A 26,539-nucleotide genomic window follows, 5' to 3' on the forward strand; every position below is an offset into this window, starting at 1 on the left:
GGTGAGGGGGGACAAGCGAGTCCCGCCCGGTGTGCGACAGTACAGCCGTTTTGAAGAACTGGACGTGCCTGAGCAAGGCACGAAAAGAGCAGCGAAGTTGAGAAGATGGTCCGGCTGAAGAAGTTCAGACGGTTCGAGTCTTTCTTGGAATTACTGGCTGCACAGCAGAGCTGATCTTTCAGGAGACAATCGTTCAAAATCTCTAGAACAAATCCAACGAGGAAAAGAGGACCGTAGCTGGAGCAAGTAGTTATGCAGAATAAAACCGATGAAATCGAGAATTATGAAGCGTATCGAAGTATCCAAAGTGGAACAGGGCGAATGAGCTCAATTGAATGAAAAAATGGTCGTTCCAGGAAGCAACCGTTTAGTATATATGGATTCGAATTTGAAACACTGCGGCCGAGTCGAAACGGGAAGTTTTGGCAAGGCTGAAGATGCAAAATAGTGGTTGTCGGTTGCAAGAGCGAATGTATCGAAAGTTCGAACGAGAAACGTAAAGCACGACAGTGCGTAGCTTGGCTTGGCTTAGGATGATATCCAGAGGAAGACGAGCGAGCAGGTGAAAATATTAATAAAGCAATATGGCCGGAACGAGTGTCGACGAAGCCCAAAACTATTGTCTCAAGAGAAGGACGAGAGACGGCACTGCATCTGCTCAGAAGCAACAAGAGGCTTTGAACAGAGTGAGTGAGTATCCGAGGAGAGAAGAAGAAGAGACGAAAGTCGGCGTCGGTAAGAGGACGGCACAAATGTGGAGGGAACGAGGAACCAAAAGAGGGAGGGAGAGGAAGAGAGAGAGGGAGAGAGGGACGAATTTCGATGTCGTTCAGGTCAGGGTTGAACTTCAAAAGATCAGGGACCAAGGAACACAGGGGGCGTGTGAGGTGAGCCTCAGGCCGACAGCCAGGACAAGAAGATTAGGTAGTAATAGTAGGTAGGTAGCTGTATCCGTAGGTCGGTAGTGAGTGGTAATAGAGCCGGTCCAATTCAGGCCAGACCAGTCCAGTCACGTATTATGTACGTAGGTAAGAAATAATAATGCAAGGTAATAATGCCTAAATGAGCAAAGAGGCGCCAGGGAGGGAGAGAGAAAAAAGGCCAGACGACCAGGTAGGGAATGAGGTGGAGGAGGGTCGGTGGGTGGGTGGAGTGTGCTGTAGATTTAAAGAAGGGATAATTAGCATATTTCAAGAAGAGGAGGAGAGAGAGAAGAATAAGAGAGATTGAGATTATATGAGAAGAGAAATGATAAGATGAAGATGCAGAAGCAAAAGGCAAGAACGAAGGGGATAAAGAAGACTGAGAATCGTAAAGAAGGACCAAAAGAGCAAGAGGTAATCAATCAGTTAAGGACCTACTTGGGGAAGGAAGGAGCAGTAACGAATGGATGGGCAGTGGAAGGTGAAATGTTATGCAATCAATACATTCTCAAGTTATCCAGCAGCGAATGCTTCAACCAACTAGCTTAAACTACCTAAACTAACTAACTTGATGAATAGAAATGACTGATGGCCAATTCATGGCGGTCATAAAGAGACAAAAAAAAGACACACACGCGCTCACGGCAACTCTTCAATGTCAATGCACACAAGACATCCAATCCAATGCACAAACATAAAATCAACGAGTCTAGTCAGGACCCGGTTAGGTTTGAAGCCACAAGGCGGCAACCGACGACAGACAACGGCGAGCCAGCCATTCCATGGTCAGAATCAATGCATCTTTGGTTCAGGAGAACACATTCGTCTGTGTCTGTTTATGTCTAGGTTTTGGCGATCACTGAACGGAGAACCCGGCTACAAGACTGTGGTACTGTTACTAGAGAATCCAGGGGTGGGAGGCTCTGGGGAAGAAAGAAAGAAAGAAAGAATTCAATATCAGTTCTCCATGTGTACATAGTATCCATACGGATACAGACACCAAAATTAAACCAACCAAAAACTGACTGACCCAACTAGCCAACCCATCCTTTCAGGGGGTGGGCCAATGGGCCATTGGCTAAAGGGGGTCAAGGCTGGAATTGGGTGCTCCGATAGTTTAATGACCCTGACCAGGATCATGTCGATTCATTGTCCAGCAGCAGTTGACATTGGCCGTACCAGAACTAGTTTGTGCAACAAAAGGCTCCACGTTGTTTTGTAGCATAACTAAAATCCAAGGACAAGGACAATGCGGAGTATCGTTTCCATCAACAGAAGCCATGCGCCATCGAATCTTGAAACTCGTCCGTTTCCATCGTTTGATACCAGCCAGGCTTTGAGACCTCTAGACCTCTCCAGTTATGTATCTGGTTGTGAGTGTTGCCAGGGGGGAGGACTGGAGACTCGGACAAGACCTCTCCCCCTGTGAAGCATCCATACCATACCAGACAAGACCATCCAATCCAATCTTGTCCCGTCTTTTGGGCCCTTGTCTGTGCCTGTCAATCAATCAATCAATCAGGATTGGATCTACCGTGACAATGCCAACGCCAATTCCAATACCACGCGATACTTGGAGTTGTTTTTTTTGAGATATAGGGGTAATTGATCTATGAGGTTAGTATCAGTCTGTAATTGCTGTAGAGATAGTTCCGGTGATAGGAGCTTTCAATGAAAACAGAAATGATAACCTAATTACCTAGTCTTGGTAGTTGAAGCTGTCCATTCCCAGTCAGGTTTGGGTTCGGGAAGAGGTAGATAGCGTGATGAAATTAGATGCGTTTGTTGATTTAATGCGAATAAACTTTATTATCTGCCTCTTCATATACAAACATACGAGGTGTTGTCATGTTTCAACGTCATGAGAATAGCAGAACTTATTCTGTGCTAACTATTTAGCTATGTCTTACTGGATTAATGCCTACCAATAACTTGTATATGTTAATTATGAAAATTCTAGTTTGATCTCTGAACGTGTGTATCTGTACCAACTTGGTAACTGTCAGCAGGCATGTTGTCTGTTTGTCTTTTTTTGTCTTCTCCCCCCCTGGTACGGACAATTTGGACCCCTATGTGGTAGTGGGGTAGGCCTGACGCTTCACCCGTTTTCTGCGCGCTAAAGCAATCAACTCAGGCATTGGATGGAAACTCCTCTCTCCAGTTCCACTGTTGAAAGGTAGGATCAGTTTGCCCGTTCAGTGTGACTTGAAACGCTTACAACCCCCCAAAAGAGCATGTCTTTATCATGTTGAGTCCATGTCACTTACTATAACAAAGCCAACAACTTACAGGGAATTCTTTGTGCTGCCCTGAACCTTTCTGCTTTTGGGTACTGGGTTGTCATGGAAGTGCATACTCCGTATATACAGCACAAGCGAGAAAGAAATAAAAGCTATTCTCAACTCGTATTCTTTCCCTTGCTGCACTGCACTGTCTGCCACCCCCCAGTCGCCTGTGAAACATCAACGCGGGCCTTACCGCAGTCTTGAGGCATCTCATCTCACTTTCCAAACACAATCGCCTTCAGGGACACGGAAGTAGATTCTATTTTCGGAAGCGTCTCAGGCGCTTCGTAAACGCGCCACACGCTCTCTAATATGCTCAACTTTCTGGGCATTCATGCTCATGCTCATGCCTCTTCGCCGCTTACTGCATGATATCGATCGATGCGTCCGTCTGTCCGTCCGTCCATGAGGGATAGAAACGTCGGTCTGGTAATACTCTGTGCTAGTCGCATTCATTTATTACTAGTGGTCCCATCTCTGATCCCACCACGTCCCGCGTAACTACGCCTTGACCAGCTCAAGACTCTCTCAACTCGACTAACAAGGCCTTGTCCCTCACCTCGCCTAATACCCTGGGTCTGGAAGTGGCCGTCCCCTCCTGCCATTCTTTGCCATGTGTCACTTTGTTCCGTTAGTGACTGATACCCATGTTTATCCGTCCGATCGACTGGTGAGCTCGTAAATCCATCACTGACATGTTGTCCTCTCCTTTAAGCGACAAGACAGACGGTCATGACAAAGCATTTAGCGAGCCTAGCGAGAATCCTCAAAGTTTCAACCAATAATCGTCCGTGCTTGTCAATAGCCATGAGATGTCGCTTCTCTTCTTGCTGGCTCACAAACCGCCTGCAGGTCCAAGAGCAGGAGTCTTGGCACTTGAAGCTCTTAGATTGTCTCCTCAATCCGTTATGTGTAGCACAGACATGCCAACGTGTTTATTTGCTTGTGATGCCAAGACAATGGTTATGATTATGTTCCTACCAACCATTCAAGGTGCTGAGAGGCTCACGACCTTGCAACCGATAGCAGAGTGACACTGACAAGAATCAACAAAACCAATCGACTTTAGAGTATGTGAGACACATAAAATAAACTCACATAATTACACACCGTGTTACCTTGCAATATACGTTCGTAAGTAACTGGAAATATGATATCTTTTTATTACAGTCCAATATGTCTTCATATACATCCATAGCCATATGTAGCTCCCTTTCCATCACTCATAAACATACAACTTTTTGTCTCATAATGCGTACGGCCTATCTTAAGGCATGGTCTCTTACAACTCGTCCTTAGCCTCAGCTGCATTGCCGCCGTTGCCCTCCTTGCCGCCATCTTGAAGACTCCTCTTGACCATGGAGCTAATAATCTCATAGACAACCTGGGCAGCAGCAAGTGCTGTCTCCTCACCTCCATTTTGGTAAGCAGGAGATACCTCGACAACATCAGCACCAACAAGATTCAGGCCCTCAAGCCCACGAATGATGCGGATGAATTCGCGGGTGGACCAACCGCCAGGCTCAGGGGTACCTGTGCCAGGCGCAAAGGCAGGGTCGAGAACGTCAATGTCGACGGAGAGATAGACGGGGTTTTCAGTACCAAGCACCTTGAGGATACCGTCTATGATGCCCTTTGTGCCAAGGTCATCGATATCGTCGGCAGTGAAACGGACCCAGCCTTGTGATGAATCGTCTTCATGGTCGGAGAAGTCGGTGCCTGTGAGACGGGTGCGCAGACCGGCGTGGACAGAGCGCTCAGTAGACGAGTTGGATAGTAAACCTTCTTGATTCGCCATCCAGAACATGGAGCCGTGGTTAAAGTGAGTTGCTCCCCACCATGAGGGATAGGCAGCTGGATTCCATGTATCAAGGTGAGCTATGGCGAATGTGTCAACGGTCAAGGTCTTTCTTTGGCAGACTCACGTCAGTCAACACTGGCCGGTTGACTCACCATCAAAGTGCAAAACCTGGATAGGCTTTCCGTGGATCTCGTTCAGAGCTCGCAAAGCAGGGAGAGCCAGCGAGTGATCACCACCCAATGTCACAAGGCGAGCCTTGGGTGCCAGCGCAGAAACAGTTCTACGACGACCAAGCTGCTTGAACGCCTGAGTCATCTGCTCACGAGCAATGCCGTTATCAATTGGTGTGACAGAAACATCGCCACAGTCAACAATCTTGGCCCAATTCTGATACGGGTTGATACCAGCTCGGGGGTTGAAGCCACGCATCGATGTTTGGCGGGCAGATGCTGAGCGGATTGCTCGAGGCCCAAAGCGAGCTCCTGGGCGGTAGCTCACGGCTGTGTCGAAGGGGACACCCACGATGGCGATGTCGAATGGCTCAGTGGGTTCAGTCAGACACTTGACATGCTTAAGATGGGCAAAGGTGTTGATGCCAGCAAAAGGCCACTGGCTGGTGTCAGTGTGTATTCCATAGTGAATCTGCCATGGTAACGAGAAGGTTTATACTCAAGGAATGCCACATACTTCGTAACCCCATTTATCCTCGAGCTCGTTGAGTTCCTCCTTGGTCCATTGCTTATCGTCATGATCATGAGCGCAAGCTGCTGCCAGCCCCGCCAATGAGAGGAGGTTCAAGAGCTTCATGATGCTGAACCGTTGTGATCTGTAAGTAGATACAACTGACAGTATCTGACTTCACAATTGAGAGAAAGATGAGTAAAGATAAAGAGAGAAGGAAGGGAAGGGAAGGGAATAACGTATAATATAGCAAGTTATAATCTCTCATACCCCCCCCCCCCCCCCCCCCTCCTCCTCCTCCTCCTCCTCTTCTTCATCCTCCTCTACCGGCTGCTATCCGGCCCCACGAGTCAAGATACATCGACATATGTCAATTCACGCCTTTCCAGCGTGAAGAAAGCCTCAAAAGAGAGGTACCGCATTGTCTAATTGGCCAATCGATTGAATAACTGTCAGTAAAGGTCACCCCGCAGTTTGCTACCGACCGTCTTCTTCCCCGCCTCGAAGAGCTTGAAACACTGTTAGGAATAGGCGGTTTGCCTGATTCAGGCATAGAATCGCAGATAAACACTCTATGAGATCACCTTTGGGTTCAGAGAGCGCAGCCAGAAAATGGGTCCTGTCGTTTTGGAACTAGGTTGAGATAGGAAAGTTGGAGCGACAACTCACCTCGCCCAATGTTCTCGGCAGTTGTAGAATAAACAATGAAGAATAACCCCAAAACGGTGAATCTTTTCTGCATGTCGCAGTAGTCATTACTACTTATGCTTTAATTACATGGCTAGTCGATGATAGGTACATAGTACGTTAACACTAAAAGATCTTTAATACTTAAATGTCAATCATGTCCATTCGACATTGCAATCCAAGAGTAAGCACAGTCTCAGTACATCTTTGTTCAACAGTCAACATAGCTCATCAAGGCCCCAGAGACGAAATGCAGAAGTTTTCTATAACATAGTATGAATCAAGACAAGACATTGATGTAAATTGCACCCCAATCGCCAAACTGTCCTATCAAAGCATTCCCGCCTGGATGTATGAATTGTCATCGCTCGCAAGCTCTCACGTCCTTTCCCGCTCCTTGCTTCATCAAACCGTCTCGGGAGGATCAGAGAACGAGCGTCCTTGGATTCCAGCCATAAAAACTCAACGAGTTCACGGAACAGAGCCGGCTCGTCGTCAAGAGAGGCTCCGGTTGCCGCCTAGGGCTACGCTCAGCGTCCCTTAGCAGCTCTTTGATCCGCGTTGCCGTTTTTTTCGATCGTCCGTCTTTCCTTCATGAAACAAGACACATTCTTCCCCAGGTCTCGTTCCGCCATCTAGCCCATACTGAGAATAGGACGACCAGTCTCCGCGAAACACCTCGCGTTCCGTTTCCACCCGCTCAAGTCATTCCAATGTCGTCTCGTCGTGCCTTTATTAAGGGGTTCGATTCGTGCATCTCAACTGAGCATGTTCCTGGCTGACAACCATTTCCACGGGGGAGTGGAAGAAGGTGGTGTCATGGCCAGGCTGTGGCCTACCTCTGTCCTTTTATAGGACGAGGCACTTGTGCGACTTCTTCTTTGGGGCGGGGGGTTCGAGAGCAGCCACAATAGCCTGCATGATACAGTCAGAGCAAGTTCTAAGAAACCTTTCTAGGCCACAATGGTTTCACAAATGACAACATACCTCGTCAAACACATCCTTAAGTTTGTACTGGGTAAGGGCACTGCACTCGACATACTTGACCGCGCCCAGGTCTTTGGCCATTCGCTCACCGTCCTCTCGTCGCACTGGTTGCATCTTCTGCTTTGACAGCTTCTCACGGACGCTGGGATCATCTCTCAAGTCGACCTGAGTGCCTACAATCAAGCAGGGGACACCAGGGCAGTGGTGGCGGACCTCGGGGAACCATTTCTCGCGAACGTTTTCGAATGAAGCGGGCGAGGTGACGGAGAAGCAGACAAGGAAAACGTCGGTTTGGGGATATGACAGAGGTCGCAGTCGGTCGTAATCTTCTTGACCGGCGGTATCAAATAGTCCGAGAGTGTATGGCTCATCACCGATCCTGCAGGCCAGTCAGCAATCTTTCTATAGCCGATTGCGTCCATCCGCTGAAAATATGCGCAAATGGTCCATGTCGCAAAGCACTCAATATGCCATGCCATTGCTACCGGGGACCAATATGGAATTCGCAGCACAGGACCGTCCATTACGGGTGGGGGTGCGGTGTGGGGGGCTGGCGTCGATCTGAAGGGTGTGCAGGTAGACTCACATAACAGTGACAGCGTAGTTGTCGAAGACAGTCGGGACATATTCGGATGGGAATTTGTTTGTTGTATAGCTGATGAGAAGACAAGTCTTTCCAACAGCACCGTCACCAACGACGACGCACCTGAATAGGGGTTAGATAAATCAGCTCCTTGAAAAAAAATAAGAAAATGGCGGGAGGGACGAAATGGCATGCAGTGCCGATGCGCAGGTATGGCCGCGGCGCTGTGCTTCGAGGGCGACTTCGGTGAGGAGATAAAGAGATAAATCGAGGCAAAGCACAGCAACGGATAACGCAGCACAGCGGTACGAGCCTGTGCTTCCAAACGTACTTGATAGTAGCGACAACCGCCATTGTTCCTCTCAAAGGCTCCTGTGCAGGAGCTTGTCTCTATCAAAGCGAAATGCAAGCGGTCGAGAGTAGCGAAGCTCTATTGGCGGGCGGATGCGCGCAACTACGGTAAGAGAGCGGGGGGGGACTGGCGGAGCGGAGAAAGTCGAGTCGGTGTCGGTGTCGGTGTCGGTGTCGGTGTTGGTGTTGGTATCGATCTCGGTGTCGGGGAAGACGGGTCGCAAGATGAAGGATAAGGTAATATCGAGATATTGTTTTTGGCGTTGTATAGTTTTGATGGCGGATGCAGGTGGTCGAAGTCAGGATTGAGGTGGATGCGGCCTGCGGTAGATAGGCAGGCAGATTGGTTGGAGGCGGATTGGCAACTATGGAGTTGCGTTGCGTTTTGGTTCGGTTTGGCCTGGCTCGGTTTGGCCTTGGGCGCTGGTGCAGCAAATGGGTGGAGGCGGAGAGGCCCGTTGAGTGAGTGGAAGGGGAGGAGAGGAGAGGAGGAGGGAATAGGCTGCTATGGTTGGCGGGAGACACAAACGGTTAATTGATAAGATGCGCGCCTAGCAGGAGTAAAAGAGAGAAGAGAGGAAGAGGAAGAGCAGAAACAGGAGCAAGAAGAAAAAAAGAGAGAGGCGCAGGGTCCTAGGTTGGTGATAACGGTAGTAGTACTCTGTAGTAGTGGTGGTAATGGGAATGGGAATTGCAGCTCGTGGCAGTGGCAGTAAGTGGTAGTGGCAGAGTGAATTGACCGTTGCGCAGTGGGCCTTGATGGCAGCAGACCAGACCTAGCAGTGCAGTGCAGCAGTACCAAGGTGGTAAGTACCTTGAGCAAAGCTGCACGGACAGCTGAACCAAAAAGAGATATCGTCGCAAAGAGGAATCAAGCCAGGCAGAAAATCAAGGCAAAGCACAAACAGGACAAGGTACCTGCTATGTTGGGAGATGGACCACTAAATGATAGGTACCTTAGTACTTACCTTGGTAGGGACCAGCGCTAGGTACTAATCAATCCCAGAGCCAACCTTTGCCAACACAGACAAAACAGGGGATGGGTATTACAGGGAGTGACCGAGGAGGGGGGAGGTTGGATCAGCACCACTGGGAGTTCCAGGTTTAACCTAAGGACCTGACAGATTGTACCAAGGTATGTGCTTTTACGTACAGTAATGTGCAAGTTTGAGCTGTGAGGTTGGTGGTAGGTATAGCATGGAAAATGTCATATTCTACCAACCGGGTGTAGTACTACCTAAACAGGTAATATATAGCTGTACAGAGTACAATGAGAGAGGCTATTCACGTCTACTTCCGAGGTTAGTGCACATGATTCGGCCACTCCAAGGTGAGTGATGCGACAATGAACGGTCAAGAAGAGATGACCACCTGTCTGAATGACTACAGGTCAGTCCGGGTTATTAATGCCTGTTATACTCTAGATACTTTGGGCAAGTATCGTCGTGTTTACCGACTTTAAGGATCCAAGATAAGAGCAAGGGTCTAAAATATTGTGGGTGAGTTGATGAGTTAGTAGGCAGTTGGTTGACACCAATACTACATACTTGAGTGGCAGGTATCAATTTGCAAGACAAACAGATTCAATCAAGACCTTAAAGGAGGTTAATGAGAAGAAGTTGTGCCTGTAATGCCTACTTCTGGAATGGCAATGCAAAAGAGGCTCAGGCCTTTTTTTTTTTTTTTAATGACGGTCCCTATGTGCAGCGACGATCCACTGTTAGCTGTTAATAGCTTGCTACCCCTAATTCGTCACATCAACGTCATGTTTTCAAGTATCGCTCTATCGGTCGGGTATCGGATTCATCAACACCATTTAACCTTGCCTGGTATCACCATCACTCGATTCAACCTAGTCCTATACAATCATGAGTATTATTTGCAGATATCGCTCTAAAGATGAAACAAACAAGATGCCAAAGCTCTTCTTCGTGACGACACAGCCTTGGGCTCAGCACAAAAGATGTGGCCGGTCTTTGTCTGTAAGAAGCAAATGAACGGGCTACACTAGAACCCTTTCCTTTGATCTAATATCCCGACTGACAGCGGTCAAGGACAACAAAAAGAAACGATTGGTGACGACACAAGACCCGGTCAATGACATGTCTACTTCTAACCATGGCTCAAACAGTTGCTGGTGCTTGCACAAGGGCCATCTGCATCATCGTGAAAAAATAACCAGTCAAGGGGCTTAAACACTCGGACGATGATCCTCCTCCTCCACGAGTTGGTCAGATCCGATTGTTCTCCGTGCACTGCTTTGTTTTCCTCGTCGATGTTGCTTGTCCTTTGGACCGCTTTGCCATGTGGTTTGGTCTTGTAACAGATCGTCGTCTCATCCGATTGGGCTCGCTATATTAGCAAGACTTGTCCTGTCTTGTCTTGATTGCCTCGCCTCGCCTCGCCTTGTGTACTATGTATTGCACGAGCTGCCGAGAGGTCCAAGGTTCAACCTCAGGCATGGAAATCCATCTGATGATACCCGAGAGAGCTGGACTGGGGCCTGTTTGAGGCCAAAGCTCGTGACCAACCTGGTCTATTGTATGGGCCAAGGTCTATGTGTGTCTACGTCGCTGCGTCCGCGTCTTCGTCTTTATCTATGTCTATCTTCTCCTAGCATCCTCAAGAAGTGTGCTTTGACGCAAATTGGGGACCACGCGTGACCACAGCAATATGGTGGATCTCTATGCCATGCGTTTCGTCTTGGAGAGTTGGATAAACGACCCCAGTTTTCCTTGACGATCAGTAGTGAATCACTTTTGTGAAGAATGTCCGTCACAGACTCCTGTCCAGCACATACTCAAGGTCGGCAATACCAACCTCTTTTTTAGGGCTGCCCGAGTCCCTGCTGTTGGTGAAGCCAACACAAGCTACTAACAATATATTGCCGTTAGTCAGGGAATCCGGCTAAACCACGTTGACAAGACAGACAACCTTGCAAGAAACAAAAAATCGGTGACTGGGGGAACATGCGCAAACCCAAATCTCGGGATCTTATCCTAGCACCCGCTCGCTAGTAAAGGGAACCTACCGACATCAACACCACTCTAATCTACACTCAAGCTTCAGCCCAGTGATATTACTTTTATCAAGGATTCCCTCCTCGAGTTTATGCAGTGGAGATCAGTCTTTTAGAATTGCGACTTGCGACTTGCGACTTGAGACTTGCTATTACATGCATATGTACAACTTTGTAGTAGTCTTTGAGTGCAAGTCTGGTTCGCATTGTCCTATATCGTTACAGTTTCTTTGACGGCTGTCACAATTCTCCTCAACTATGTATGCACTGCTGGTTCGCGTTGAGCAACGTGGGACGAGTAGGGGGAAGCAACTTATCTGCCTGTCTCACCGTCCCAACATGCTGCAACTGCATATCACATCACACCCATCCAACGTGGCTCTGGCTGAGACACAGGTTCTATTCCAATCTGCATCTATCTGCATGGTCTTGTGTGGCTTGAATTGAATCATTTTGTTGATGAACATGGTAATCAAGTCGATTATCCCAGAGCACCCTGAAATTCTAGACGAACGTTGTCAAATTCGAAGTGAACATTGATAAAGCTTCAGGTTAATCTATCAGGGTGTTGATATTAAATCCCATCTTTCATCAACACTGAGGCTAAACTACTGCCATCTTGCCGATTAAATCCTATTCCGAAGTAAATGCTCGTTCCGATATCTAGGTATTTGCATAATACATAGTAGCTTTCTCTAAAGTTGAGGGTATGCTTTCTCCAATGCCTACTAACCTTCCTAATAGAGTGCGGCCACATGGATGTGCCAAGCGGCCATCGGCGTACCTCTCGGCGAACTCGTTGGCGAGGAGCTACGAAAAGCGCATCATGCCACACTCTAGACACTGTGACGCCACCTCTAAATGAGTTCCTCTTTTCGACAACTAGAATTGTCTAGATTCTGACTGACTAGGAACTCATAAAACGATATGCGATTCTATGTCATGAATGATTATCCAGAGTGTTGTCGAGGTGACTCCCGGTAGTATGCGGACCTTCGCATTCAGTAGTGCCCATAACAGCTGTGAACTATTCACCAGGAGCAGATATCAACCCCATTTACTTCATCTGCATATCAATGGATCTCCCGATATACTCTTAACTAAGTCCACTAGCGTCCGCGAAGTCGTTGAAGTATATCTTAAAAGATGGATAGCTCCAACCTGGGTATTCTTCTGTCCACAACGCTGAAGGACTGAGCTAGTTTCCTCTTGCAGGCGATTATGCAATCGATAGTTCAGAACAGTCTGCATCTTCGGCCAACGTCTTGAAGTTATCAACACCCAATATGCCGCTAAGCCTCAAGGGGAGAATCGACCTGTCATTCATCCATCGACGGGGCGCGAAAGGTCCGCAATCCGGGAAGAGTTGAGTGGGTACAGATTGAAAGAGGAAAGAGGGCGGTTATATGCTGAGAGAAAATATAGTCGGTTGTAACTTATAACCTAGCGTTTCCGCTCTGATTCCTGTTGTTTTGATGAACACACTCTGGTAGGGAATTTGGTAGACTGAGCGGAGCCGACTGATATCCATGAATTTCCCCAGATGGACTCGAAGGGACAAGCGTCCGGCCTTCCTCCAGGTGAGGTCCTCAGCTGGTCTCATTGTCACCACCTGTTCCTTTGCCATCTTCACTGTAAGTAATATCTGTTCTCCGATTTGACAGCGCAGCTTGGTTGATCTTGTCTGACAGGACATCTTCCTTTACGGTGTCATTGTTCCCATCCTCCCCTTCTCTTTCGAGGAGCGGGTTGGTATTAGTCTAGATAGAGTGCAGTATTGGGTTTCGATAGCATTGGCCGTTTTTGGCGCTGCTCTCCTGGCAGGTTCTCGTGAGTTGCTCTTTGCCCCTTGAAACGACGACCTATTATCTGACGATGTTCATAACAGCTGTTTGGGGATATTTGGCGGATAGGAACCACAATCGTAAGATCCCCATGCTCATAGGTCTCGTCGTACTATGCGGAGCTACCGTCTTTCTGTGCGTTGGCCGCACGCTCGCTCTTTTCATGGTTGGCCGTGCTCTGCAAGGTATATCAGCGGCACTGACTTGGACTGTTGGCCTCGCGTTGGTCGTCGACACTGTCGACAAAGAGCATATTGGTAAAGCTATGGGCTGGATCAGCACTGCTTGTAGTCTCGGCATCTTGGTGGCACCTCTGCTGGGCGGTGTTGTCTATGGCAAGGGTGGCTACTATTCCGTTTTTGCAATGTGCTTCGGTCTACTTGCCGTAGACATTGCCCTTCGTCTTGCAATCATTGAAGTCAAAGACGCCAAAGTTTGGCTCGACAGGACGGTAACGACACCATCGGCAGATCCAGAGAGCGTCGTGGAAGGAGCAATCGAATCAAAGACCGAAATAAATGAAGGCACGCCCGTTCAGATAGCTGACGACCAGGCCAAGGAAATATCAGACCCATCACGTTCACCTATCAAGACCCTCGTCAAGCTCTTGAAGCAGCCCCGATTCCTGGCTGCCCTATGGGGAACATTTGTCCAGGCACTCATTAACACGGCACTCGAAAGTACGCTTCCTCTCCTCACACATGAGATCTTTGGATGGGACTCGATAGGGGCGGGATTGATCTTTTTGCCTTTGATTCTGCCGTCTTTCCTCGGTCCTGTGGTTGGCATGATTGGTGATCGATATGGACCCAAGTGGCTCGCGTCTTTTGGCTTTCTCTTCGCAACCCCCTTTGTTGTGTGCCTAATATTTGTTGACGAAAACACCATACAGGACAAGATCCTATTGTGCGGTCTCCTTGCCGGTGTAGGCATCACAATGGCGTGCATCTTCGGCCCTCTAATGGCTGAAATCACATGGGCTGTCCAGGGCGAGGATGGAACTGGAGGTGCAGGACAGATTGCTCAAGCGTATGGCTTGTACAATATGGCTTACTCGGGAGGGTCTTTGGTAGGGCCCATCATGGGCGGAATGGTAAAGGATAGCTCGGGATGGGGGACGGTTGGCTGGAGTTTGGGCATAGTTGTGTTTGTGTCAGGCATCCCAACAGTTTTATACACGGGCGGGCCTCTCAAGCATAACTTCAAGATCGAAAGTCGAAGAAGAAGAAATTTGGCTGAGGAATAAATAAATTTGAAAGGGAAATCAACAATTGTCGACTGTAATTAGCTTGCCTCCAATCTTCCCTGTCTCACGATTAACAGGCGGTATGAGCGATTATGGAACTAAGCCTAAAATGTACAGCAAACCTGCCTGGCAGCCCTGGCAAGTCAGCCAGTCTAGGGAATTGCCAGGTAGCTTTAGCTTCGTAGGCAGCTTCAACACTCCTCCATCGTCAAACTATTCTCTATCAACTATTTACCTCTTCTCATCTTCATAAATAGCAAGTATAAGTAAGAAAACGACAAAACAGTCATTTCTTTTCTAGAAAACACAAACTTGACGCCTTCCATACTCAATTCGATACTGAGCTTCTCAGTAACTTGAGGCAAACTCTTATCATCATGGGGCAGCAACACATTGACGAGCTTCTCGAACGCTATCTCGGCCTGCTGGATGAATATACCCAACTGCGCCAAACCTTGTCGCAACTACAGTCTGGTGTCTATCAGAACATCGCCCGCGCAAATTTTTCTGGAGAGAGAGGCATGAGATACGGTCAGGACCACTACGATGAGAGAATGCAAGCAATAAGGCTTTTGTCTATAGGCCAAAATGAGCATCAAAGTCCGGTTTTCTCACTCTTCAACACCCCTGAGGAGGAGGAGGAGGAAAAAGGAAAGGGGAAAGAGGAAGGGGAAGGGGAAGAACAGAGCAAAAGCTCGGCCACTGAGGAACTCAAACAAGGCCCAAAGTCAGAGACCAAAGAAGAAAAGCCAGCAGAAAAGAAGCGCAAGAACAAGAATCCTCTGCATTGGTTTGGCTTATTTGCTCCCATGGGCCTCCGTACAGCCCAAACACAATCTATAAAGGCAGTTGAGGATGTCATCCCTAGGCTAGTCTCTATCAATGCTGAAATGCTTGATGTTGAGATTGAAGTGCGACGAGCTCGAAAACGTCGCGCCAAAGCAGAGATGGCAGAGAAAAAGACAGGCCAGGCTACGACGGACGTTCAGTCAGTAAGTCCAGCACTTGAGGCGTCGTGACACTATTCTTGTTTCTCTCGGAAATTGAAATACACAAAAATCAGGAAAAGGCAAATCATTCTAGATGACCCCAAAGGTTGTTCAGACTCTCGGCCAGAGTCGGATGAGCATACACAGCTGCCTCCAAATCCCACCACTTCAAGTTACCCATCATAGCAGTCTGCACAATCGACATAATTTCGCCTCCTTCAAGTCCCAAGCATGTGAAACCAAGAATTTCGCCAGTCTTTGCCTCAACAGTCGCCTTCATCATTCCGCGTGGTTCTGCTGTCTCCAGGGCTCTTGCAACATAACTCATAGGCATCTTGGCAATTTTGACCTCCCTTTTACTGTTAAAGAGATCGCGAGCGTGAAGCCCGACATGGCCGAGCTGCGGATCAGTGTACATGACATAGGGCGTCAGCACTCTCGAAGTCGAAGACTGCGTCGTTGGCATGGCTGGAGTCGTGGATGCCATGGTCTTTGGCAAGAGGTTGGTGCGGATGATACGAGAATCATCATACGATATGTGCGTAAATGCAGCACCGCCGTGGCAGTCGCCCAGGGCATAGACATTAGAAGCTGAGGTTTGCAACTTGTCATCCACCACTACATGTCCCTTGGACGTCGTTTTGATACCAACTTCGGAAAGGTTCAGTCGATCAGTGTTGGGTACCCGCCCTGCAGCCAACAGAATATGTGATCCAGCGACATCAGTCTGGCCATTTGCGGTCTGAACGTTTACCGTGAAAGGCATCTTCGAGTCTGTGCTGGCCGAGACCGAGTTAACTGTGCTCGACAAGTATACCGTGAGGCCATCCTGTTGAAGTATATCGTAGAGGCATTCGGCTACGTCAGGATCCTCATGCGGCACGAGTTGCTTCGCCCTCTGAATAACCGTCACTTCAGAACCCAAGCGTCGAAAGAGTTGCCCAAACTCGAGGCCGATATATCCACCACCCAACACAACGAGATGTTCTGGAACCGCGTCAAGCTCCATTATAGAGGTCGAGTCGAGGACTCGTGCTGGTTCAACACCGTCCAGACCCGAAATGTCAGGTCGCAACGGTCTCTCGCCCACGTTGATGAATATCTTGTCGGCACTGACCTCCTTCTCGCCCCCATCATTCAACACAACTTTGAGTTTCTTATCTCCTACAAAACTTCCCTCTCCCATGATGACATCTACTCCCGCTGCATTCAGACCTCTAACACTGCCCGAGTTCCATTGCTCGACAATTGCACGCTTGCGCTGTCTCACACGAGCCATGTCGATCTCGAAGTTACCGTTTCCTGCATGTACGCCATAGTCTTTACCTCGTCTAGCCATGTAGGCCGCTCGTCCAGATGCAATCATGGTCTTTGTGGGTGTGCAGCCAACGTTGACACAAGTGCCACCCAGTGCCGTGCGTTCGATGACAGCTGTCTTGTGGCCAGCATTGGCAAAGGCTTTAGCGACAGGATTGCCGCTTTGGCCAGAACCGATGATGATAGCGTCGTAATAAGTGGCCATTGTGTGGAGGAGTTGACGTTTGGTTATTCTTTGCGTGAGAGTAAAATGGTAGGATAAGCTGGCGAGCCGGTTCATTTATATTCAGATAGTCGCCGGTTAAGTCGGCATTGGCTTGACTAAAGAAGGCCGAAAGGAGCCGTGGACAGGAGCTTCTTATGTTTGAGTCTCTCTCCGTCCATCTCAATGTGGTAGTGCTTACGTTTCTATGACTTGCTAAATACACTTTGGATGGTGGCATACCTGCATCAAGCCCTCATGCTACCCCTCATAAGACTGCCACATTCTCTACATCAAGAACGCTGATCAAGTGCGGGCGCTGTAGTGTAACGAATGAATAAGCTGCTTACAGAGCGTCGCCGATGGCGCCTCATTGTTATATTTGTATATATATTGATCAAAACAGTAGTACTTATGAAACATATGTTACAAAACTCAGCATCATATCACGTCCTTTTTCATAACATCGGCTCCTCGCCTTGTATACTATCCCCATCATCAGCGCCGTCACCGCGCAGCAATCCGCTGCTTTCGCCGCCGCCGATGTCGTCTGGCGTCCGATCGGCCACGCCAGTCTCATGGCCAGCACCAGTTGATGCTAGGCCCATGGTGCGACGCGTTTCTTCGGCACCGTTAAGAACATACCAAACATCCTTCTTTGTCAACAAGCCCTGAAGGACGCCCCGGTCGCTGAACAGGAGATACCGCAAACCAAGTTTCTGGAAGTAAGTCGCGACCAGGTGAAGGCTTGTATGTGAGAATCGAGTAAGGGGCGTTTGATCCATCCATGGACGAAGATCAAGAGTAGTGCGCGGATCGGCCATAGGCTGATGGGAGAAGAAGGTTTCCGTCTCCGGGGGGAGCGAACGAGGTGCCTGCGTGGCGGCCGAGAGGTTGTACGCGAGCTCTGCACGTGAAATATAGCCTAGAAGAATAGCTTCTCTGGGATCTGATATAACTGGAAAGCCACGGTACGGGTGCATCTCGAGTATAGTTGTAAGTGAGGAAATAGTATGGCCGGTGGCAGTAAGGACAACGAGATCCTCGATGCGAGTCATAACTTGTGAAGCGGGGATATCGGGTATAGCATCGTTGTTCTCGCTGTTGTCAAGGAAAGGGTACTCGTTGAAGTGAATCCATGATTCGTAGATACCACGACGTGAAAAGGCATCGCCTACCCATTTCGATATCATGACAGCAATCATGATGGGAAGTACGTATGTGAGAGCGCCAGTGAGTTCGAACATGATAACCACGATGGAGACCGTCAAACGAGTAACACCAGCAAGAGATGCTGCTGCGCCGACAATAGCATATGTGCCTGGCGTTACGCAGGGAATGTCAGGCTCGCATGAGCCAAAGAGGAAGAACCCTGGGTGGTTTGTGACCCAAATCTCCATGATAATGCCCACAGCGCGGCCTGTCAGGGCACCGATGGCCATTGATGGGAGAATAATACCAGCAGGGATCTGCAAACCAAATGTCACAGCAGCGAGGAAGAAGCCCAAGACTGATGCAAAGACAAGGAGGACTATAGTTTTGGCCGAAGCGGCGCCTGTTCTACAGAGGCCGATGGGGTCGTCGAGAACCTGAGAGCACTCAGAGAAAAGGTTGGAAACCAGCTCAGTCGTTTGAAGCTTCATGTAGAAGTTGGGATAGTTGATGAGAGCAGTGAAGAAGGCCACGATAAGAACTTGGATAAATGGACCAGGGATCCATCGATTTGCCTTTTTCCAGCGAGCGATGGCCATGTTGAGCTTGATAAAGAGGCCACCATGAATACCCTAGAAACGTCAGTTAGAGGTTTCTGTTATAAGAGTATCCGACTTACACCTAGAACACCCAAGATGGCATAGGGTAGCAGCTCAAAGCCATGCCATCCAATGCTGTAGTGAACCTGATACAAGACAAGCTTGCCAGATCTGAAGGGATCAAAAGCTTGAAGAACAACAGCTGCAGTCATGGCACAGACAAAGCTCTGCCACATTGTCTTGTCGGGGAAGTAATAAGACAAGGTCTTTGAAGGGTCAGTATCAAGTGTCTGAGGGTGTATGAGCTCCACTAACCTCCAAACTGAACAAGACACCGCCAATGGGCGATCCAAAGGCGACTGAGACACCCGAAGCGGCAGCGGCTGACAGAACTTCACGTTTCCGAGCTACAAATGTCAGTCAAGAGTTTCCAACTGCGAGTCGAAGTTTGCTTACCTTCATTGTCATTGATGTTGCGAAACAGTTTCGTAAAGACGTTTGCGCAACAGCAGGCGACATGAATCAAAGGGCCTTCTTTTCCTAACCACATGCCTGATGCCACAGCAAGAGACTATAAGTGTGTGAGTAATCAGTCATTTTGACAACATGGGTTAAACTTACAAGTCCCAGCGACTTGGTTACAAGGGTCCAAAACCCGAGGAATCTTCGAATGACAAAGCCTCCAAGAACGGTCTTGATCTCGGGGATACCACTGTGCTTAGCGTAAATTGCATATTCCTGGACGAGAACAGCAGAAACATAAGCGAACAGCATCTTGAGGTTGTCGTTAGTTATGTTTAAAATAGACGGACGTTAGGCAAGGCTATATCGTACCGCAAGAGAAACAAAGAACAAATACTCAACAAACCACTTGCCGCCTTTCGAATGCACACCAACAGCGTCACCCCAAGACTTCCAGCCTTCGCACTTGGAATTATGATCGTAGCCGTAGCAGCAAAAGGCCTTATTAAGGTAGAAGTGGCCTCCTTCTGGGCCGCTAGAACAGTATCCCTCCTTCAAGTCTCCAAGCCAATCGGTTGTAACGTTGATTCCCGCGGCGACAGCTCCCACGAGCATTCCTGTCAAGAGCAGGACAATCCAGACTTGGCTAGCATCAATGAGCCGTCGCAGAGGGCCTATAACGCCGGATGCGCTCGAGTAGAGCATTCGCAACCGCTGGCGCTCCTTTGTGTATTCGAAAATCCAATCAATGGCCGTGAGATCCTCGTATCCGACTCGGCGTCCCGGTCCCTCGACGTACCAATCGTGCGGCGCTCCATCTTTGGTAGCTTCGTTAAAGACGACAGGTTCGGCGCGCGGGGAAGTGTTGGAGCCAGGAAACACAGCAGGCGAAGCTCCCCTCGAGGAAGCATTGGATCGTGAGCCTGTGATTGCGGAGAGAAGTCGAGAAGGCGCAGACCACAATGAGGGGCCTTGTCTTCGCTTGAAGGTCATGGGCGCACTCAAGTTGCCTTGCAGCGGGTCCTCGCCTAACACATGGTTTCTATCGCGCGACCTCCCACGACCGCTGTCGTTACTGGCATTGTCATCGAGAAAGTCGAGCTCATCGCGATCGTCGGAATTGGGGGTTTGCGACGAGGACGAAGCGGACGTGGAGGCGAAGGCGTAAGGGTAGGTATCGTTTCGAGGCGCTCCAGACATGATTCGGCTCATGACATTGTGCGACAGTGACGCTCACGACTCGAGACTTTTGCGAAAAATGGAGAGACAGAGAGAAACAAAGGAAGACAAATTCGAGCGAAAAAGGAGAATCGATGCTGGATGTAACACGAGGTTGTTGATGGAGTGAGGCTCAACAAAGGCGTGGCAAAGCGCAACATGCACATGCAATGGAGGACACGCAATAACTCGCACCTAAGGCAGGTGGCTTTGGTTGGTTTCAGTGGGCTGTGCTATACCTGTAATGCAGGCACAATAAGCTTCCTTTTATTGCCTAAAGCGTCCAACGTGCAGTCTGAAAGCATCCATCCATCATGGCCTAAGGTTCATTATTTATATCTGAGACAGGGGGCCAGAGGATAATGAAACATGTTGGCATATACGATTGATTTGTTAAATTGCCACGACTGTCTGAATCAAACATTGTCTTGCCATGTTTTACCCAGCAGAGCTGTATTTCAATCGGTAACCTAGATTGGTGACTGTTTCCCATCTCTCCTCCCATAGGTGTATCAGGAATGATCAATTAACCAATCCTTAAAGGTTTACCTAGTGGAAGGTAGAGGTATAGGCACTGTAAATCACTCTGCCTTTTGTTCGATATTATCGTTGGAGCTTTCTAGAATACGGCCTATGCAACCCAGGAATAGTGGGTCTGACAAAGCTACCTATTGCAAGTCCATCGACATGAACTCTTCTTAACAACTGCCTACTCCCGACTACCTCAAGTGTATCCCAATATTAAATCAGCTTTTACATGCTATAATTGCAATAAATCAGATTGCTCATAGCAAACTATAAAAGGGAGTCCATCTATCAAAGCTATATACCCGAAATAGCATCGCAGCAAAGATGGACAAGACTACACCTACTGCAGCTTCTCAGCCTGCGGATATCAACAAGATACTGTCTCTCCTGAAAGCAAAAGATGATACGCAAAGATTTGTAGGACTAGCACTCCTCAAGTCCGTCCTTGATGGATCAGAACAACTACGACAAGATAAGCAAACAGTACAGAGCTTGTGGTCCAGTCTTTCACCAAAGTTTCTCGATCGCCTACTACGAACAGGTTCAAACCCTTCTACCAAGAACTCAAAAGAGATGCTTGACTTGATTGTGTCTGTTCTACATATATTCGCCATCCTACTCCCTGACCAAGCGACAAGCGATGTCAAGTTCATCAACAGAATCCCTCTCCTCGTCAACGCAGTCCTATATAGGTAGGTACAACGCACAATCGATTTTAATATCAAATACTAACTGTGCAAATCAGCTCTGAGGATACTACAAAGTTGATTCTTCAGTTACTGCATACTCTTGTCAGCTCTCAACAAGGAGCGCAAGCGTTTATCAAGATAGAAGACTTTAGCTCCCTCACTGAGATCGCACCCAATCATGCGCAGGTTCTCGACATACTCTGCTTTGCATGGCTCAACTCCATGACTGGCATTGAAGACCACACTGCACTAGCTAAGCAAGTTGATGACACACTCCAAAGTCTAGTCTCGTCGTTCACCGGAACTGATGGAGTGACGCTTCTCGAGTTTCTTGGTTACTTTCTCAGACACGCTAACTCTATCGTATGTAACCAGTTCCCACCAGCAAACACTCTTGCTAACTAATAATCTAGATCCTGCCTAGACAGCCCAAATGGCTCAAGAACGTTGTCAATCATATTAGAAAACTTGTCACAAGCAGGCCAACACCAGAAGCTCGTGCAGCATACACCAACGCAACCGCTTCAATACTCCAGGCCTTCCCAACTGAGGCTCGCAAACTCATTTTCACAGACGACAGAAAGGAAGAAAAGGCTTTCTCTTATCTGCTCATCAATCTCCTCCTCATTGATATACGAGCTTCTGCCCCTAGCCTCCTAGAACAGCTAAACAAGCCCGAGTATCCCAAGGCATCAACACGACTCACATCGGCTTTCGATGTCATCTCTATCTTTATCGGATATCTTGTGGAATGTCTCGAAGACGAATCTTTGGAAACATTTTTCATGACCCCAGATAATCTCCTTCAGCTCCGTACGGGCGTCACTGAGACAATGTCCCTCACAGCTGAATATCTACGTGACCGGTGGGACGCCTCCGTTGCTGGAGCCATGGGCCTGCATCCTGATGCTCGTACTGGTGCAACAGATACCTCAGCAGGAAAGCACCATACACTGGCTTGGGACTCGATGAAGGACAACGCTAATGACGATATGCTCATACTCTCTGCCGTACGGACTTTGGCACTCTGGTTACGAGAGGAAGAGAATGACACCCTGCGGAAAGAAGCAACAGGATTGACGGACATGTTTATGGATCTCTACAAATTCAGCTCACAAGACAAGCTCGACTTTCGATCTGCAGTCCTTGTCGCCCTCGAAGGCTTGATTGCGGTGCCTCAGGGCTGCGAACTATTGCTCGCTAATGATGGTTGGACAATACTTACTCGCGATCTCGGCTCGATTCTCCAGCATCCTCGAGCCTGTCGAGAGCAGGATGCATCGCGAGCTATTGACATTGTCCGCGTCCTGCTTCCGATAGTCGAGCAAGAAACCAGTGGCGTACCTGAAAGTTGGATGGATCTGATTACCTCTGTAGCTGCATGGGACATCCCTGATTCCGGACTTTCACCCCTCTCTCAGGAAGCACTGGCTGCAGCTTTGCAGCTCTGCTGCGCGATACTTGTTGAAGCCAATTCGGGAATGCGGCAGAGGTACCAACACTCCGTTGCTGCTATTCATGGCATTGCAGCTCAGCTTGCCAAACAGGCTGGAAAGGATGGTCCTGAGGCGGGCACGCTGGAAGATGTACTTGACACACTCGCGTCGTTGAACCAGTAGAGATAGAAAGAATCACAAGTCATATAGGAAATCTGGAAACTTGAGCGGTAAATTAAAGAGGAAAATGGTTATATAAACGCTTGAAATTTTGGGTAAAATCGCCGCCCCAGTTCCAGTTTCAGTTTGTTCAGCTTATCAGCTGCTTAAGTTCTTCTTCGACTGTTGTACAACCTCATTTATGTCCGGTACGGTCATTGAGACTGAATATGTCATTACATTTTATTTTGAAGCATGAATTACCTTGCTTCTTAAGTCCGTGATAATATTGAATGTGACCACCGAACGCCATTCCACCAGACGTCAAATCTAATACTCGAAATCATCATCAACCGAGGGGCCCTTGTTCTTCGTCACGCTCTCCTGCTTGCGGTACATTTCAGCAACCTGTCGACTTGTTGTGGCAGCATCAGCCTTCTTATCGTCGCGCACGCGGATGAAACGTGGGAATCGAAGACTGATACCCTTGGTACCGGATGAGTCAACGCCTTCTTGAGCACCAGCCTTGTAACGCGGGCTGAGGGTCAAGTCTGCTGTCTTGACCTCCCACACATATTTAGGCTCGAACCAAACATCAGGCTGATGCTGGCCACCAGAAGAGTGCGAGTAGAAGGGCTTGGGCCTGTCAATAGTGATCTCGGAGAGTTGCATGTGCAAGTCTTCCAAAACCTGCTCGGAAAATCCTGTTCCAATGTTGCAGACAGTTTCGTATTTTTCCGAGTTGGGGTTGTAGCAGGCCAAAAGGAATGCGCCATAGACAGAGGTACGCTTGCCCTTGCCATAGTACGCGCCGAGAACAACAAGATCCAGCGAATCGCCAACACCTGAGAGATAGTCCTTCTTGATCTGTGAAAACGATTAGCCATTCCGTTCTTGACAGATGATATTAATAGATGTCTTACCTTGAGCCAGTTGCGACTTCTCTTGCTGGGCTCATATCCACTCTCATCTCCGTCCAACATCTTCACCATGAGACCTTCGCAAGATGCCTTGACACTCTCGTCTAGGAAAACTTGGATCTCGTCCAGCTCCTGGCCGTCCATGTGGGTAGCAAAGGCGAATTCACCCTCCACTGGGTTGAAAGCTGTCTGCAGAAGCTCACGTCGCTCGCGAAGGGCTTTCTCAACGACAGCTTCTCCGTTGAGATACAAGAGATCAAATGCAAACACGCAGACCTTGACTTTGACATCTTCAACCTTGACATCCTTCTTTTTGCGTGTCATGAGCTGCTGGAAGGGCAATACCTTCTTTTCGTCGACATCCCAAGCCACAGTCTCACAATCCAGGACGAAGCTCTTGGTATCAGGTTTGACCCAAGTGTGAAGTTTGGCCAGGATATCGGGATATTTTCTGGAGAGATCTTCAGAATTTCTGGAGAAGATGCTAGCAACACCAGCTGCCACCTCCTTTGCCGCGCCCTGACTCGCTTCGTTCAGTTCCTGAGGTGCATCCTTGGCCACATAGTGAATTTGTGCTCTTTCACCATCGTACTTGTACTCGCACGTAAATTTCTGCCCCTCGAATCGATCAAGAACTTCAGTGATGGCCTTGGTCGGCTTAGCCAACATGGGCTTCAGTGGTACACCAGGTCGGAGCTTGCAGTTATCTCGTAGATTCATAATACCATGTTCAAGAATGGCGGGAATGATAACATCGTAACTGGGGAGCTCACTACATTTCGTCAGCATGTGGTTTTCTCGTTGACAAACCTTGCTTACCTGTAAACTGTCTTGAGAATTGCCTCGCCCTTCTCCAGATCGGTAGTACTAGGTGCCTTGCCCTTGGCGTCTGCTTCGTGAGCAACAATAGCTTGAGCAAGAGAAACCAAGACAGTTCTTTCAGCAAGACCAAGTCTCAGCTTTCCTTCCAAGAATCGGATAATGAACTTGGCCTCACTTGGTCCACCCTTGTCCTTAGTAATATCAACTTTGCCGGTAGAGTTTGCGTCAGCTGCAGCAAGAAGCTTCTTTATACCATCAACCTTACGGCCCTGAGCGCCGTTTCCGGTAACGGTAGCAATGTTCATCAGGCCTTGGTGGATACCTCTGACAGTCAGAGGTTTGGGTTTGAACATAGTCCGCTGCGTTGATCGACTCTTCACAGCTACTAGTCCAAGATCACCAATGTCCTTCTGGTCAGCCTTGATCACCTGGAGACTTCTTCCGGTGGTTTCGCCGATAGCTTTCATGATCAAGGATTCGCCAATTCCCAGCTCGATGCCAGCATAATCAGGGGCCAGCTTGTTGATCATTAGCAGGACAGTGGGTAGAAGATCATCAGGTGTCAGCCGCATGACTTGACGAAGAAAGAGGGAGCAATGCTCCATAATGATCAGACGCTTGGTGGTCATCTCGACAAGCGAGAAGGTCGTACATAGAGCGGCATATGGAACAGGGGTACCAGGCTGCCAGTCGGGGTAAGGGCCCTTAGTTTTCGTCTTGAATTTTGTTTGAACCTTCTCACGAGCTTTGGCAGCAGTTTCGGGGTTCTCGTCAACATCCGCTTCATCTTCTGCTTCCGAAGCAGATGCAATTGAGGCTTCCTCTGAGGCAGACTCGGGTGTTTCCTCGGTGATGGGCTCCTTGGTAGCCTTTGCTTTAGGCTTGGCTTTGGACCTTTTTGGTGACTTCGGCGATGGGCTAGACGGCTTTGACTTCTTGGGAGAGACAGATTCCTTTTTCTCAACGGGCTCTTCAATCATCTCATCATCCTCATCCTCTTCGACTCGCTTCCGAGTTCGTCGTGCTCGCTTGGTGACAGGTCCATCGCTATCGTCATCGACTTCCTCTTTCTTAATTTGGGTCGGTTCGGGTTCTGTTTTCTTTGAACGAGTTCGCTTCTTTGTTTCTAACTTCAATATTAGGATATTGTTGATACTTTTCAAAATAAATCATTACCTTTATCTGAGCCTGGGCTTGACTGAACCTTCGCATCCTCCTCCTCCTCCTCCTCTTGCTTCACTGCTTCCTTCTTAGGCTTGGTGCTGAAGGAAAGCTTTGTCTGCTGGGGAGCTGGCGCATTCTTTGCTCCAAAGAATTTGCTGTACGATAAAATTGGTCTTGGTTAGTAATTGAGTCTTGCAGATTTGAGGTTATCCCCCACACGCACCCAATTGTGCTCTGGCCGGACTTGACATACCCGAGTGTCGCTTGTTTAGGTGCCATGATGCCTAGATTCTGTGATGCTTTCAAAGGTAACGAACACAGGTAGCGACAGGTTACAGGCCTGAGTATTAATTTTGCGGTGTTCTGGCGAAGTAAATGAGCAATTGTAAGCCCACGAGTCGAGCTGATACCAGGTAGCATGACGCGCCGGCTAGGCAACCTATCGCGTAAATTAATACCTGCCATTCGCGACAGC

The 26,539-nt window shown here is 48.6% G+C and overlaps 9 protein-coding genes across 9 annotated transcripts; 4 read left to right on the plus strand and 5 right to left on the minus strand.

Moving 5' to 3' along the window:
• Positions 1 to 584: 584 nt before the first annotated feature.
• FGSG_05445 (uncharacterized protein) lies at positions 585 to 1,512 on the plus strand (the record flags this gene model as incomplete). The annotated part of the gene is made up of 4 exons (XM_011325681.1): positions 585 to 933; positions 966 to 1,028; positions 1,073 to 1,139; positions 1,503 to 1,512. 4 exons carry the CDS (start codon positions 585 to 587, stop codon positions 1,510 to 1,512), a joined length of 489 nt encoding a protein of 162 aa, XP_011323983.1.
• A 2,839-nt stretch (positions 1,513 to 4,351) lies between these two features.
• Positions 4,352 to 5,879, minus strand: FGSG_05446 (uncharacterized protein). The gene is made up of 3 exons (XM_011325682.1): positions 5,697 to 5,879; positions 5,162 to 5,618; positions 4,352 to 5,086 (listed from the first exon to the last, which is right to left on the minus strand). The coding sequence occupies exons 1-3, from the start codon at positions 5,814 to 5,816 to the stop codon at positions 4,491 to 4,493; spliced, it is 1,173 nt and encodes a 390-aa protein (XP_011323984.1). The 5' UTR covers positions 5,817 to 5,879; the 3' UTR covers positions 4,352 to 4,490.
• A 1,347-nt stretch (positions 5,880 to 7,226) lies between these two features.
• FGSG_05447 (cell division control protein 42) lies at positions 7,227 to 8,301 on the minus strand (the record flags this gene model as incomplete). The annotated part of the gene is made up of 4 exons (XM_011325683.1): positions 7,227 to 7,292; positions 7,365 to 7,743; positions 7,951 to 8,070; positions 8,279 to 8,301. The coding sequence occupies 4 exons, from the start codon at positions 8,299 to 8,301 to the stop codon at positions 7,227 to 7,229; spliced, it is 588 nt and encodes a 195-aa protein (XP_011323985.1).
• A 4,545-nt stretch (positions 8,302 to 12,846) lies between these two features.
• Positions 12,847 to 14,407, plus strand: FGSG_05448 (uncharacterized protein; the record flags this gene model as incomplete). The annotated part of the gene is made up of 3 exons (XM_011325684.1): positions 12,847 to 12,951; positions 13,009 to 13,147; positions 13,206 to 14,407. The coding sequence occupies 3 exons, from the start codon at positions 12,847 to 12,849 to the stop codon at positions 14,405 to 14,407; spliced, it is 1,446 nt and encodes a 481-aa protein (XP_011323986.1).
• Positions 14,408 to 14,784: 377 nt separating this feature from the next.
• FGSG_05449 (uncharacterized protein) lies at positions 14,785 to 15,280 on the plus strand (the record flags this gene model as incomplete). The annotated part of the gene is made up of 2 exons (XM_011325685.1): positions 14,785 to 15,197; positions 15,253 to 15,280. 2 exons carry the CDS (start codon positions 14,785 to 14,787, stop codon positions 15,278 to 15,280), a joined length of 441 nt encoding a protein of 146 aa, XP_011323987.1.
• Positions 15,281 to 15,481: 201 nt separating this feature from the next.
• FGSG_05450 (uncharacterized protein) lies at positions 15,482 to 16,918 on the minus strand (the record flags this gene model as incomplete). Its single annotated transcript, XM_011325686.1, has 1 exon — positions 15,482 to 16,918. The coding sequence occupies one exon, from the start codon at positions 16,916 to 16,918 to the stop codon at positions 15,482 to 15,484; it is 1,437 nt and encodes a 478-aa protein (XP_011323988.1).
• Positions 16,919 to 17,373: 455 nt separating this feature from the next.
• Positions 17,374 to 20,328, minus strand: FGSG_05451 (uncharacterized protein; the record flags this gene model as incomplete). Its single annotated transcript, XM_011325687.1, has 5 exons — positions 17,374 to 18,699; positions 18,747 to 18,932; positions 18,982 to 19,073; positions 19,284 to 19,440; positions 19,501 to 20,328. 5 exons carry the CDS (start codon positions 20,326 to 20,328, stop codon positions 17,374 to 17,376), a joined length of 2,589 nt encoding a protein of 862 aa, XP_011323989.1.
• Positions 20,329 to 21,198: 870 nt separating this feature from the next.
• Positions 21,199 to 23,182, plus strand: FGSG_05452 (uncharacterized protein; the record flags this gene model as incomplete). The annotated part of the gene is made up of 3 exons (XM_011325688.1): positions 21,199 to 21,566; positions 21,620 to 21,926; positions 21,977 to 23,182. The coding sequence occupies 3 exons, from the start codon at positions 21,199 to 21,201 to the stop codon at positions 23,180 to 23,182; spliced, it is 1,881 nt and encodes a 626-aa protein (XP_011323990.1).
• A 276-nt stretch (positions 23,183 to 23,458) lies between these two features.
• FGSG_05453 (DNA ligase) lies at positions 23,459 to 26,343 on the minus strand (the record flags this gene model as incomplete). The annotated part of the gene is made up of 5 exons (XM_011325689.1): positions 23,459 to 24,025; positions 24,082 to 24,850; positions 24,898 to 26,026; positions 26,077 to 26,219; positions 26,318 to 26,343. 5 exons carry the CDS (start codon positions 26,341 to 26,343, stop codon positions 23,489 to 23,491), a joined length of 2,604 nt encoding a protein of 867 aa, XP_011323991.1. The 3' UTR covers positions 23,459 to 23,488.
• Positions 26,344 to 26,539: the final 196 nt, after the last annotated feature.

Source organism: Fusarium graminearum, chromosome 3, assembly GCF_000240135.3.
Source record: "Fusarium graminearum PH-1 chromosome 3, whole genome shotgun sequence".
Taxonomy (NCBI): Eukaryota; Fungi; Ascomycota; class Sordariomycetes; order Hypocreales; family Nectriaceae; genus Fusarium; species Fusarium graminearum.